The 14356-nt window shown below is 45.5% G+C and overlaps 2 protein-coding genes across 4 annotated transcripts; both read right to left on the bottom strand.

Annotated features, from left to right (window-relative positions):
- Positions 1 to 208: 208 nt before the first annotated feature.
- LOC125542250 (receptor kinase-like protein Xa21) lies at positions 209 to 4504 on the bottom strand. Of its 3 annotated transcripts, XM_048705208.1 has the most exons (5): positions 4403 to 4504; positions 4180 to 4301; positions 3657 to 3789; positions 862 to 3571; positions 209 to 763 (listed from the first exon to the last, which is right to left on the bottom strand). In XM_048705208.1, the coding sequence occupies exons 4-5, from the start codon at positions 3545 to 3547 to the stop codon at positions 390 to 392; spliced, it is 3060 nt and encodes a 1019-aa protein (XP_048561165.1). In that variant the 5' UTR covers positions 3548 to 3571; positions 3657 to 3789; positions 4180 to 4301; positions 4403 to 4504; the 3' UTR covers positions 209 to 389. The 3 variants fall into 3 exon arrangements, with proteins under 3 accessions (XP_048561165.1, XP_048561166.1, XP_048561167.1); XM_048705209.1 differs by having other exon boundaries at positions 862 to 3789; XM_048705210.1 differs by lacking the exon at positions 4180 to 4301.
- Positions 4505 to 5439: 935 nt separating this feature from the next.
- LOC125542249 (60S ribosomal protein L9) lies at positions 5440 to 7433 on the bottom strand. Its single transcript, XM_048705207.1, has 3 exons — positions 6971 to 7433; positions 6241 to 6363; positions 5440 to 5775 (listed from the first exon to the last, which is right to left on the bottom strand). The coding sequence occupies exons 1-3, from the start codon at positions 7331 to 7333 to the stop codon at positions 5692 to 5694; spliced, it is 570 nt and encodes a 189-aa protein (XP_048561164.1). The 5' UTR covers positions 7334 to 7433; the 3' UTR covers positions 5440 to 5691.
- Positions 7434 to 14356: the final 6923 nt, after the last annotated feature.

The following is a 14356-nucleotide window of genomic DNA, read 5'->3' as shown; positions in this document are numbered from 1 at the left end:
TTCACACGTGAACACAACAATGAAGGTGATTCAATCTTGTGCCATCTTGTGCTCATGCATCCAATGCCAGGATTTGATGCGGCATAATTCAAGGATAGTTAAGACTCACCTAAACAATGGTATGTCCAGTACCTATACAAGGTGGTTCGATCATGGTGAATCAATTAGTGATGGTGAAAGTCAAAAGAAGAATAACAATAAGGGTCTGTTTGGGAAAAGTAATATCAAAACTTTACCAAGAAATACTAGTACCATTCTTTCCCAATCGGTTACATGCTTAGTTTCTCATTTCGAGCAAACAAAGGACCAAATATAGTAAGAGAAGGCAAACACTCGTTGTTATATTTGACATATAAATTATATAGACAAATCCTTATCTAGCTTTCGTCTCAATCTTGTGTAAAGAGATACGCATCTCTGATCCCATGCAGCTTGGCAGCCACTTCCTGCATGCTGATGCGCTCACTTGGGGACGACCTGGTGCAACACAGCCCAATACTAATCACAGAAATGAGACTCTGCGCTCCATTTTTCTCGACAGCATCCATCGGAGTTTCCCGGCAGAGGTTCAGCTCCTGCAGCAGTTCTGGGTCAAGAATCTGCAGCACTTTATGGGGGAAGTTGATCTCTGCAAACTTTTCAATGCTCAATCCGTCCTTGAACATGGCATCCGTTGGCCTCCTTCGGATGAATACTTCAAGGAGGACGACTCCAAAGCTGTAAACATCCGCAGCAGTTGAAACCTGACTGCCCCCTGCACATTCTGTAGATCCAGCAAGATTTTAGTTCCGATTCATTTGCATGGGCGAATTGTCAATGTTCATATGAAGAAAGAAAAACCAATGCAAGGACGGACGGTACCTGGAGCAACATATCCTATGGTTCCCTTTATTGCAACCGAAGACGTCGAAGTTGATTCAGAAGACGATGTTGTGGTATGAATCGGCAACCTTGCCAGTCCGAAGTCCCCAACATGAGCTACCATATCATCGTCTAGGAGAATGTTGCTAGGTTTCAGATCACAATGAACTATACCCTCTTGGTGAAGGTACGCCACTGCATCTGATACATCTGCCACGATGCTCAACCTTTGAGCCAGTGAAATGCAGTTCGAATCTGAAGAGCTTTCGTCACCCCGAGCAGAGTGTAGAAATTTATGCAAGTCCCCTTGTGGCATGAACTCATAGACTAGTGCTTTGAAGTCGATTCCTCTAGGATCAATGCTAGAGCATGCAGTAAGGATATGGACTAGATTGCGGTGCCGCACGTTCCTCAAAGCATTGCATTCTGTGATGAAGCTTTTTTGTGCTCCCCTTGTCTCGAGAGCAAAGACCTTCACAGCAGCCACATTTCCATCTCGAAACAGTTTGGCTTTATATACCGAACTGTACCTTCCACTGCCGATTACGTTGGACAAGGAGAACCCTTCAGTTGCTTTGGCGATATCATCATAAGAAACTTTGGGAAATTTTCTACCAAAAGAAGGTAGAGACATCGATTCTCTCCTTTGTTTTTTCCTCCAGAAAAGTAGCATGGACACGAAACCGGCAAGTAGCACCATGCTAGCTAGTGGAATCATCACTTTGAAACATAGTGGCCAAGTGTGCTTGGACGGGCTTGAAATTGTAACAGGGCATGCAGGTAGGTGTAGCTCTAGGACTCCACCACAGAGCCCATGATTTCCGCCGATGCGTATGGCAGTTGTGTTCTTGAAGACACCTTCTTCTGGAACTTCACCATCAAGACGGTTGAATGACATATCTAGTTGTTGAAGGTATTTCAGAGCAGCAATGGACTTCGGTATGGATCCAGATAAGTGGTTGTGAGACACAGTAAGCACCTCCAAGTTGCTTATGTTTCCTAATGAAGTTGGAATTCTTCCACTAAGAGAATTCTGATCAAACTCGATGACTTCCAAACTTTCGCAGCCATCGAGTGTCTCAGGGATGACACCAGATAGGTTATTTGATGAAATTAGCAGATACAGCAGTTGCTTGGCATGTCCTATTTCTATAGGAAGTGCACCATCTAGTTTATTGGAATATAACCCAATTCGACTTATTGTAGGAATGTTGAAGATCTCTTTTGGTATGCTGCCATGAAGATTGTTGTTGGAAATGCTCAATTTTTCAAGGACCTTAAGGTTTCCCAAACTTGGGGGTATATTTCCATATAAATGGTTAGATTCTAGAAAGAGTTCTATCAGCTGAGATAAGTTTGCAAGGGATGATGGAATAACCCCTGTAAAGGAGTTGTTAGCTAGCTCTATTCCTTGTAAATTGTGCAGAGTTCCAAGCCATTCTGGCAAAACACCTGTAAACTGATTTTCTTCTAACCCTAATTTGAAAAGGCCTCGCAGATTTGCTATGCCAGAAGGAAAACCTCCTGATAATTTATTTGTTCCCAAAAGGAGATTCTGAAGCTGATCAGAAAGGTTTCCCAATGAATTTGGTACATTTCCTTGTAGGTGATTCCCTTTCATTGAGAAACTCTGTAGCTCGGTGCAATTGGTTAAGCTGCTCATAAACTCCCATTCCTGCTTGTTACGAGCGTGGAAGTGGTTGAATTCAAGATTCAAGTAGGACAGTTTGTTAAGTTTGCCGATGGTACTATGTACTACACCAGTAAGATTATTACTTGACATGTCGACGTAGTGCAGCTCAGAACAATTTATCAATGAATAGGGAATATGCCCATGGAAGAAGTTGTCAGCCAATCCAAGAAGTTGGAGGTTAGGGAGATGGTTACCGAGGTAGGTTGGTACCTCCCCACCTAGATAATTGAAGGCAAGGGTAAGAACATTGAGAGCAGAAAGATTTAAGATGGCATGTGGGAACGTGCCCGTCAACTTATTGACAGCCCCTAATAGGACCTGCAGCTTGTGCAGCTTTGAGAAGTCATTTGGGATATTGCCCTCAATGTGATTAAACGTGAAAGTGATACCTCTTAGTGTTGTAATATTGGCAAGAGAAGAAGGGATGGTTCCAATGAGATCATTGCCAGAGAGGCGCAGCTCTTGCAGATGACTAGGTAAATTAGGAAATTTACCAGCTAGATTATTCCCAACCAGCCGAAGCATCATTAGGCTGGTACAGTTGGAAAGATTAGGTATCCTTCCTTGCAATCTGTTAAAATTCAAGTAGATGGTTTGGAGGTTATGCATATGACCAAGGGATGGAGGGATCTCTCCGGAGAATGAATTATTTGGTAGGAATAGAGACTGTAGAAATGTAAGGTTTCCAAGAGAAGGAGATATTTGCCCTGCTAAACCTCGTTTTGTAAGATTGAGCGAAATAACACGAGGAGGGATGGTTGTCGTCCCACACGAGACACCTTCCCAGTGGCAGAAGTGGGTGCTATCGTTCCACGACATCAAGGCTTGTTGTGGGTCAAGCATGACCCCCTTCTTGAATTCAAGTAGCGACAGCCGATCGGTCTCGTTTCCATGCAAAGAACTACAGATCATGGTCTGCACACTGTAAGCCACCATGAGCACCATCACAAACTGTCGTGCTGTAGTGACCATCATGCATGGATGGCCAGGCATCTTTGCTCAACTGACCGTGGTTAACTATATGCAGAGATAAAAACAAGGAAGATTTTAGGTAGTAACCAACTAGGCGCTTAGCAGAATCCATTTGTGGTATGTGATGTACCTGGCAGCAGAGCAGATTATTTTGTTGCACTTGAGAGTTTCCTTCTTTGTGGAATCTGAATATGCTCAAAGTTCCTTCAGCAAGTACTATAACTATTGTCTGCCAGTCTGAGTAGCAATATTTCTTCAAACTCCTGCAATTTCATAAGACTTAATCAGTTGTTTTCCTATCACATATATGCTGGTTATTCATGAATTAATATGATGCTAAAAAAATACTACCTATATGTCTTTTTAGGGATTTCAATTTGGACTACATACGTATGTATATAGACATATTTTAGAGTGTAGATTCACTCATTTTGCTCCCTCTGTAGTCTATATTAGAATCTCTAAAAAAGACTTATATTTAGGAAAGGAGGGAGTGCAAGGCGAAGTGACTGCGAGAAAACAGCATCGTGTAAATTCAGCATATGATACCTGACAAATCGGACGGTTTCTTTAAAATTCTTGCACGCAGGTATATTTAAGGAGCTTGCTAATGCACACACACAAAAATAAAATCCTCATAAAAGACTACTTACAATTACAAACACCTACTGCCGATGGAGAATATAGGCAGGGATCATTCCATCAGCCTTAAGCTAGGCTGCCATCATTCCATCAGCTAGCTTTTGGCATTTGGGCAACAGCTATAGGCAGGGATCTAAAATTAAACAGTGTGAGCATGTCATCCGATTTTCACAGCAAACAATACATTTCTCCTCCCCTTTACAGAAATGCTTCAGCAAATAAATGGTACAGTACCTGAGTATGCAAACTCACAGTGCCTGTGCACCTCTTCCTCTTGTATGAGGAAGAACGTCGTGCGCTTTGGTTGGAGAACAGAGGCAGCTTATACACTTTGGTCTCCAAGCATGAGCCTTATATAGGCATTTCGTCTGCCGACCTAAAAAACACTAGTTGATTCAGTCAACTTTAATCTATCGTTGAAAATGAAAGGGCCAGATAACCTCCAAAACAAAAAAACAGTATTGCTGCTATTATTGGAAATGGAAAGCGCCACGCGCCGGTAAAATTGACCAACTTCGATTTCAAGGATGACATGACAATGACATGGGGCCCTCCTTATCGTTAACTTTGTGGATCACTGACAATAGTTGAATTATACAATGTGTGCTTCACCCACTGTCCATGATGTGGCGCTGTAGTTGTAGTTGACAAAGAAAGATAAGATACTATCATATTCATAGCTCACTGAACGAGAAAATTTAACTGTAAATAGGTCTTCCATGTACACAATTTCACATTGAGAAGATACTGGTTGGTTTATGAAGGTGGTTCCTATTGCTCAGTTTTGCCACAGGAATCAGTGCGCCCATATAGTTTAAGCTTACACGCCTAGGGGAAATGCCCTTTGGTTCCAGGGAGGGACGACGGCGACTGACACTCCGATGAGTCAAATTCCCCGGCCTGCAAAACACTCCGATGAGTCAAATTCTCCGGCTGCAAAACACTCCGATGAGTCAAAATTCCCCGGCTGGGCAGGGACAACGGCGGCGACTGACGCTACAGGTCATCACCCGCCCGCTGGAGACTGGCTGGTTTCACCAAAGCACGGACCATGCTCTGCTCTTCATTCTTGGCTGGAAAACACTCACCTGACCTCGCACCAGCCCATACAGCCCAACTATACGGCCCACAATTCCTTGAAATAAAACTACAGGGCCCACAAGCACAGATAATAGACACCAACCTACTGATTATCCTTATGAAAATCTCAGGGAAGAATTCCACAAAAACAGAACCAGGAGCCAGTGACAGGCAAAGCAGACAGCATGAAGTCAAGCAGAACCAGCATAGATAACAAGAGGTCTTATAGGCAGGTAAAGACAGCATCTCCAAGCTCCAGTTACATGGCATCCCTGATAAATTGATCCGGTACAAAACTACAGCAAACTTTTGTTGATTCACTCGAGCCAAAAAAAAAGAAGAAGAGACAGCTTCTGATCTTGGTTTCGACAAGCTCCAAGAACTCTAGGACAGTTTCTGCTACCAGCTACAAAGGGGCTGCGGAAGGATAGGTCGCGACAACACTACTCTTCCTTGATGGCGCCCTTGTCGCTGACGTAGATTCCGTCCAGGAACTTCCTGATGTCCTTGTTCTTCACGTGGCATTTCTGGTTAAGGAAAACGAAACAATGGTTGGTCAGGATGGGGATGATCGGTGGTGTAGGATCAATATAGGGAACCACATGCTGCCAGTGCAACGCCAGTAAATGTTATGCATTTGATCAATATAGGGAACCACATGCTGCCAGTGCAACGCCAGTAAATGTTATGCATTTGTCGTGTACCAACAATACATGGATATTCTTCTATTCTATAGCTCATCTTCCAGGTTAGGTTAGGCTATGCACTTGTCACGCCTAAACTAGAAAAGATGCATCAACACTCAAAGAGTGCGTTCGAGTGGAACATACAATCGTTCCACGGTATGCTACAACACCTACATGACTACAACTAATTGTGATACAGAAAATTCTGGCAGTACCATACAATCTCATTCAGAGATAGGCCTAACAGGTAAAATGACGCAACTTATGATGCGAGTTTTCAGTATGAGCATAGGCAAGGGCTCTAACCTGGTTGATCAGGGCAGCAGAGCGAGAGACGAGCTCGATGTCGTTGCCATCCAGGACAATCTCATCCTTGACCTTCTCAGACCGCAGGATCGTCACACCATCAAGCATGTCAACTTTCCTTACCTGTTCAACAAAAGGGGGGATCTCGGTACATTTTAAACATGGCTCAAGCAACAGGCACAAAAGCGTCAAAACAGATAAAGCTATACAGGACATCACAAACACACGATGCCAAAAGCGGCAATTGATTCTAGAGTATACCAGAATCAGATCAGCTGAACATAACAGCACTATGAGCCCAATTACGATATGGAAAATGGCACCACTACAACAGTAGTGCTAGAGACCCCTGTTCTAGGAATACCAGCATGGAGTGATCAAACATCTCAAGTAAGTTTGTGATCACTGCATCAGTCTCAAACATCTGTGATCCCAACCCGCTGTGAACAGATTGCATTAGCATAAGCAGGGCATTTTAAGACCCTAAGAACTCACAACAGCCAATCATTTCTAAGCAGAGTTCCCCAAGCTACACCAGTGTCATGGTAGGTAAAAAGATACACAGATCACATACACAGAATGATATATGAACAGAGATTTTACTGCCCAGAAATAACTCACAATTCATCACCAATCACTAATAAACCAGGCATCTGTTGAATGGAACACTACACTATCAGGCAATTAGCTAGCTTACAGATCTAATTGTTTGGTCAAGAAAAAAAGATACCTTCTTCTCGCCGAGGAAGTTCCTGATCTCGATGCCGCGGTTGGCGGCGGTGATGGAGGCGTTGATGGGGAAGTGAGCGTAGACGAAGCGCATCTTGTAGCGGAAGCCCTTGGTGACGCCGGTGATGAGGTTCTGGACGTGGGAGATGGCGGTGCGGATGGCGGCCATGGTCTTGCGGGTGCCGAACCAGGCGTCCACCTTGAGCTTCCGCCCGCCCTCCTGCAGCTGGAAGTCGAGGTTGAGGTGCTTGAAGTTGCGGGTCAGCGTCCCCCGCGGCCCCGTCACCGAGATCATCTTCGCCGACACCTTCACCGTCACCTCCTCCGGGATCTCCATCGTCTCCGACGCCAAGATCGTCTTCATCTTCGGCCGACGCTGCTTCTTCCTCCTCCTCCTCTGACGGTGGTGCGGCGGCGGTGCTGGGCTGTGCTGTGCGGACGGCGGCGGCGGCGGCGCGTCTGGCAAGGTGAGATGTTTTATAGCTGGCGTCGCTAGGGTTTTCTCTCTGTGGGCTGTGGGCTGTGGGCTGTGGCCCTGGTTTGGGTGGCCCTGGTTTGGCCCAGTACTCCTCTTTTATTCTTGATCCCAGTTACGACACCTGACAACATGTGTGTGAATCAATCTGCGCTGGCCCTGGCCCAACATCAGTTACTCTTCTTCTTTTTCTTCTTCTTCTTCTTCTACAGAATATATGTTAATATCACCAAGGTCGTCTTGGTCTACTGTTATGTTAATGCGACCAAGATGCATGTGTTAATGTCTGTCTGCCTAGATACTTGGCGGGATTGCCGATCTCCGTCGTAGCACAAGTTTACTAATGCGGCTATTCGGTGAGTTGTTTCTCTCCTGATATTTGGAGCTACTTCAACAGTTGAATTTCAATCTTCCCCATTTGTAAGTGCTTGAAGTTGCGGGTCAGCATTCCAAGCGGCCCCGTCACCATGATCATCTTCGTCGACACCTTCACGTTGTCCTCCTCCAGGATCTTCATCGTCTCCGACGTCATAATGGTCTTCCTCTTTGCTTGACGCTCCTCTTCCTCCTCAGCAGCGGTAGAGTGGTGTGGCGGTTGTGTTGGGCTATGCGGGCGGCGGCGGTGGAGTGGTGTGCCGGTTGTGCTGGGTGGAATGTACGGGCGGCAACAATGGCACGCAAGGTGAATAGATATCTACTATTTCCTCCATTCCAAATTAGTTGACTCAAATTTGTCTAGATACAGATATATCTAGACATGTTTTAGTTTTAGATACATCCGTATCTAAATAAATCCAAGTCAACTAATTTGGAATGGAGGGAGTATATCTAAGTAGTTAGCCCCCACTACTAGATTTCTCTAAACATGCGTGCTTCCACATTACCTTAATTATTTGTAACCACCCGATCAAAATCGTGTGACATTAGAAGTCATGCATGCACTCGTGGGTTATACTTCTTGCATTAATCTATCCATTAATCCATGCAAACCATACCACCTCATTAAATCATGCATGTATTTTTCTAGGGGAATCAGGTCATGCATGGCAGTCATAATTATTATTTTTCATTTTTTTGTATGTGGACATGAACGATGTATGTGTTGGATGCTTGGAGCAAAAGTATATAGTTTGCGTTCCATATTTTTATTAAAAGATGGTCAATTTAAAATGTTTTCTCTTTTTATACACATTTTATCACATGCTTTGTATGTTTAATTGTTTTTAAAACATAAACTAAGAGCATTTTCACATTTGTATTTTAATTAGTTTGAGTTGCTTTTTAGCACTTATTTGATGCGTTTGTTTTAACATGGTTCCGGCAGCAATGCGCGGGGGCATCGTCTAGTTCATATAACATGGCGTCACTACGGTTTTGTCTCGCAGGAGAGGGAATTGGTGGTCATGGGCTAGAAGTAGGCCCATTTAGAACCAAACGTCCTTTTTATTTCTTTGCTTCATCTCGCAAAATCACTAATTGAGGAGTACCTCTTTCAAAGATTACTCCCACCTTCTCAGGTTGCGACAAGTGACACACTGCATGTGCGCCACTTGTTGTAACATGTGAGTTCTTTTTTTCATAGATTTATTTATTCAAAACGTTTTATCTTTTAAACCGCGGTCCAAATCTCAAACTATTTTCACCATGGATTCCTCGTGTCGAGGTTTTGAAAATTAGATCTCATGTTCATAGGTTTTGATGAACTTTTTTCACGAAAAAACTGGAAAAACACGAAGCGCGAACACGTTTCTTTACCTTTGCAAAAGAGGCATAGGGCCAGTTCTTTTGGGCGATTCTACCAGAATCGCCCCCCTCCCCAGCTTCTCCCAGAATCGCCACTTCATATGTTTTTTACAATCCTAGCTAATTAGACCTTAACTAGGTAGGATTGTAAAAAATATATGGAGTGACGATTCTGGAAGAAGCTGGGGAGGGGGGCGATTCTGGGAGAATCGCCGAAAAGAACTGCCCATAGTTGTGTCTCTTGCGGAATCAAATTCCGTGACTAGCCGAAGGAAAACAAAAAAAACACATTTTTTCGTTTTCAAGAGGCATGATCGTACCCCTAATGAAAGCAAATCCATATCTCTCACGGAAGGAAAGAACGTGTTTTTCTCGTCTCCGAGAGGCACGGCCATACTTCTCGCGAAAGGAAAAAAAGAAATGTGTTTTCCCGTTTCAGAGAGGCATGGTCGTGCCTCTTGCGGAAGAAAAAAAACATGTTTTTCGCAAGAAAAAGAATTTAAATTTTGTTTCATTCAAAAGCTAAGAAAGACCGATGAAAAAACAAAAAAGACGAAAACCCCCAGAAAAAAACGTCTGAAAAGCTGAAAACGCATACGAACAAATAAAAAAATTCTAAAGGGAGCTGCCAGAGCGTGACATGTAGCGGCGGCTGAGAGTGCGCCAAGTCCGAGTGGTCGTTTGGAAGCTTCCGAAGGTGCGTTTTTCAACTAGTTGCTCCCTTCATCTCGTTTTAAACTTTATAACATTACGTAGATCAATCTGCTATAACCCAACAACATTTACTGTCTCTTTTCTTTTGTAATAAAAAAGACCCGTAAATCCGGCAGATCCAGCGGAAAGATAACTGACCCAGTATGTGGCAGCGCGTGCTGCCGTTCGCTAGTTCGTTTTTCTATTCATTTTTTCTGTTATTTTTCGATTTTTCTTTTTTGGTTGTTTCATGTTTTTGGGGGTTTTTTGTTTGTTGATTTTTTCCTATCCGTTTTTCCATTCCTTTTCTTTATTTTCTTTCCCTTTTTCTTTCATTAATACATGGTGAACAATTTTTAATACATGGTGTACAAATTTTTCATTTTTTAGAATTTTGATCTTCATTTCAATATTGGAAAACAACTAGAAATTATAAAACTTGTTCCAGATTAATTTTTTTACATATTTCAAATTTTCTTCATGTTTCAAAAAAGTGTGCATAATTTCAAAAAATATTCATGTTTTAGAAATTTTTAATGTTTTTCCAAATTTATTCAATTTTATCTTGCTTGTCTTCTGCTATTTTTTTGTTTTCTATTTTTTCTCAAAAATTTCAAGAAACGTCCGTGATTTCATAGAATATTTTTACAATTCAAAAAATAGTCGCTAAATTTGAAAAAATCGTATTTTTAAATTTTGTTTAGATTTCAAAACATATTTTCGTTAAAAAAATGAAATAGTAAAAAATGTCGTGTTTTCAAATTTTGTTCATTGTTTAAAAAATGTTCTCATTTAAGATTTGTTCACAATTTCAAGAAATGCTCATATTTTGGAAAAGAAACTGATTTTTTTAGTTTTCTTTACTTTTTAAAAAATATGTTTTATATTTTCTTCGAATTTTGGAATTAGATCATAATTTAAACTATATTCGCTTTTCAAAAGAGAAAAGTATTTTCAATTTCCCAAGAAATGGTAAAAAATCAATTTTTTTGGATCTGCTGCTCCGTTAGTTCTTAAATGTTCATGTGGCTCAAGTGGTAAGGAACACCTACTCTCTAGCATGGGGTTGTGATTCCGATACAACATTCTTTTTTGGATCAGTTTTGGGAACCTTTCATGATTTTTTGGCTGGTTTCTTAGTGGTTTTTTGTGATGAGTTTTTACAGCCTTTTTTGCTTTTTTTTCCTTTTCTTCGTTCTTATTTTTGCATCAACTATTTTTAGATTTGTGAACTATTTTAAAAATTACTTTCAAATTCATGAACTTCTTGTAGAGGGGAAAGACAAACCATCAATATTTGTGAGGGGCCGGGGGGGTGGATGGAGAAGGCTAAAAAATTCCATCCAAGGCTTCCATTGATTCAGGGGGTTGGTGTGTGGGGGGGGGGGGGGGGGGGGGGGGGGGGGGGGGGGGGGGGGGGGGGGAGCATTGCCCCCCTCATCTTAACACGTACCTCTGGCTTCACTCATATCTATATCAATTGCTATTCATCTGTTTACTATCCACCTACTTGCCCGTTCAACTTCTTGCACATTCAGAACTTGCTATTCATCTGTTTACAATCGCAGCCCCTCCACAAGATCAAACCAGGCGCCTTCACCGATAATTCCTCCCTGCAAGTTACAAAACAGTCAAATATTTGAGGATGGAGAGGAACAAGCAGGCCCAGTCCTGATTGGGGGGGCAGGGGGCGGCCGCCTCGGGCCCCCGGAACGGAGGGGGCCCCATCAGGGACGTACTTGTTATGGAGATATAGGCCGGTTGCTGCGTGCATCTATATGGACGGAAAAAATGCACTGCCATGCTGGCCCAAGTTTGATACTATGTAAGGCTGGCTACAATTACGCATGGCCGTTGATTATGGATTGAATCAGCCTTTTGGAGAGGCGCGTCAGTTACGCACGCACGCGAGGATCAGGATCACGCGAGGAGAAACCACGGTCTCAGTCGCCGCCGCCGGACGCTGGATGGATTTCTCATCTTCGCCTCGCGACCGCCAGAACAAGTTGAACTACGGCAGAAGAGGGAAGGCCAGCGAGCAAGAGCCTTGCAATCGCTACAATTTTAGCCGGAGATGCCCCATCAACGATTCAACAACTTGATGACAATGACACCCATCACTTCGTCGTCACGTCTAAGGGGCGCCAGATCGGCGAATTCAACTTGACGGCAGGTCAAAACAAGATCCTTTTTGATGCGATGGGGGAGGAGCAAACCCGCGGCAATATAATGGCAGATTTGGAGGCGGTAAAGAAAGAGGAAAAGGCAATCTTGTTATGGTAAAGGAAGGTAATCTTGTACTGTAATTTCAGCAGGGATTGGATCTGCCGTGTACTCAGAACTGTGAAGTGATATTGTTGCTTTGGTGTGCTTTGCCTTCCTCCTCCTAGTTAAAGTATGCATGTTGGTGAAGAACGCCTTCACGCAGCCGCCGGCCGTGGTGGTGGCTCCAATAAAGACGTGTTTGGTTGCCGTACGCTACAGTACCCGCATTGCATACACTTCTACACCCAACTTGACTATGCAAATGCAGTCTCAAATGCACCGTCTGCATGTTGTTTGGTTGTCTGCGTGCTCTCTTAGAGCATTTTCAGCCGCGCCCTCAAGAAGGCCCCCCAGGCGATTTTTCGTCTGTCGGCGTCAAAAAATCGGCTCAGTCGCGCCCCTAAGGGCCCAGTTTTCGCCGGCTCGGGTCGAAATTGGCGCCGGCGGACCCAACCCGAACCCGGCGCGCTGGGGGTCGCTCGAGGGCGCCGGGCGAATCGTTTTTGGCGCCAAGAGCCGCGGGCCCGCCGCGTCACCGACTCGACTCTCTTCTCGCCACTTTGTCGTCCTCATCGCCTCGTTTCCCGCGGCAAATCAATGCCAAAGCTGCGCGCGCTGCCGCGCCGGTCAACCTCCATTGATGCCTCACGGGCGGCGCCTCCTGCTCCCCCGTCCTTCTCACGCCGCCGTGGAAGCTCTTGGACGTCGAGGCGCATGGAGCGGCCCGGGGCGTCCTCCTCCTCGTCCGGCCGCTCGTCGGGCTCTCCCTGCCTCCGCCCCGTCAAGCCGGAGCCCCAGGACACGCCTGTCAGTGCGCGCACCCGCAGCTCCGGCGTCCGCATCGGCGACTCCGCCCCCCCCCCACTAGCCGCTTCGTCCTCGTCGAGCCCAAGCCGGAGTCCGGCCTCCCCGCGGAGTACGAGGAGATAGCCCGGCGCGGCTTCTCCGACGAGGACGGCATGCGGTGGGCGCGGGACGACTACCTCCGGACGGAGATGACCCGGCAGACCCGGACCCTGGAGGAGATCGCCGCCCGCAAGCGTGGGCGCGAGGACGAGCACGACATCATGGTCCTCGACAGCGACGACGACGACGACGCCCCTGGACCGTCCAACCCGCCGCGCCAACCGGGGGAGGGATGCAGCAGGGGCGGCGGCGGCGGCGGCGATGACGACGACTACACGCGGTTCTACCGCCTCCTCGGCATGTAGAACTGCAAAGGCGGGCGGCGGGCGGCGGGCGGCGAGGTAGACGACGAGGAGCGGCGATGGAGACGGCGGGGGCAGCCCGTGCTAGTTTTTTTTTTTGTAAAATATGTTTAAATTTGAACGAACTCGCCGATGTTTGCGTTAAATTTGAGCTGTGTTTGCGCCGTATTTGGTTTTTTCAAAAAAATGTGGGCGCCGCGACTGGGGGGCATCACGCCCCCAGTGCGCGGTTTAGCGCCAGTGCGTCCCTAGGGGGCGATTTTTAGCCCCTCCCGGGGGGCCAACGGCTGGAGATGCTCTTACCTGCATGGGCAGAAACACACTGTCTGGTGTTTGGTTGCCTGCATGTTAGTAGACAAACCCAAGGCATGGTATTTGGTTGTATGGAACGCCTGGTGTGTGGTAACCTTTTTGGCTAGTTGGTGAGGTTACCAGCACACTTTGGCACAACCAGTAGCACACATCATAAGCAGAGCAGAGTATAAACAGAGGACCAACTACTTAAGAGCATATTTTAGATAAGCAGTACCACACTTCATAACAGTTCTACGCATAAACCATAAACATAAACAGTTCAAAGCAGACTCGGGAGTACTTAGGGAGGCCCCGGCCTACTCCTTGGCGGCGAAGGCTTCGTCGTGCTTCCCGCACTTGTTGACGACCTCAATGCCATTGTCGTCGAAGATGATGACCTTGAGGGTGTCGGGAGTGAGAAGCTTGAACGTCACCATGTAGCCGATCTTGATTCGATGAACGGCTGCGTAGGTGGCCCAACCCTGATCCAGGGTCACCTTGTCGTTCATCAACATCACCGTCACCTTCCAGTAGTATTCGGTGTTGTTCCTGAGCTTGAACTCCGTTAGCACCGCGACGAAGTGCTTGGTGAAGTCCAGGGACATGGGGATGCACTCAAGCTTCGGTGCAAGAATGACCTTGCAGAAGTGAGTCGAGCCATCCTCCTGGTAGTGGCCGTAGTTGCGGCGCTTGTTGCTGGGGGGCTCCT

The sequence above is a fragment of the Triticum urartu genome, chromosome 3 (assembly GCF_003073215.2).
Source record: "Triticum urartu cultivar G1812 chromosome 3, Tu2.1, whole genome shotgun sequence".
Lineage (NCBI taxonomy): Eukaryota > Viridiplantae > Streptophyta > Magnoliopsida > Poales > Poaceae > Triticum > Triticum urartu.
This window is presented reverse-complemented; position numbering and strand designations above follow the sequence as displayed.

Excerpts from the sequence above, each read along its gene's own strand:
- LOC125542249 (XM_048705207.1), bottom strand. The coding sequence starts at position 7,333 with ATGAAGACGATCTTGGCGTCGGAGACGATGGAGATCCCGGAGGAGGTG. Across the intron at positions 6,364-6,970 it reads ACTTCCTCGGCGAGAAGAAG|GTAAGGAAAGTTGACATGCT; the intron begins GTATCTTTTTTT and ends TTTGTTGAACAG. Across the intron at positions 5,776-6,240 it reads CTGCTGCCCTGATCAACCAG|AAATGCCACGTGAAGAACAA; the intron begins GTTAGAGCCCTT and ends TTCCTTAACCAG.
- LOC125542250 (XM_048705209.1), bottom strand. The coding sequence starts at position 3,547 with ATGCCTGGCCATCCATGCATGATGGTCACTACAGCACGACAGTTTGTG. Across the intron at positions 764-861 it reads CATAGGATATGTTGCTCCAG|AATGTGCAGGGGGCAGTCAG; the intron begins GTACCGTCCGTC and ends CTGGATCTACAG.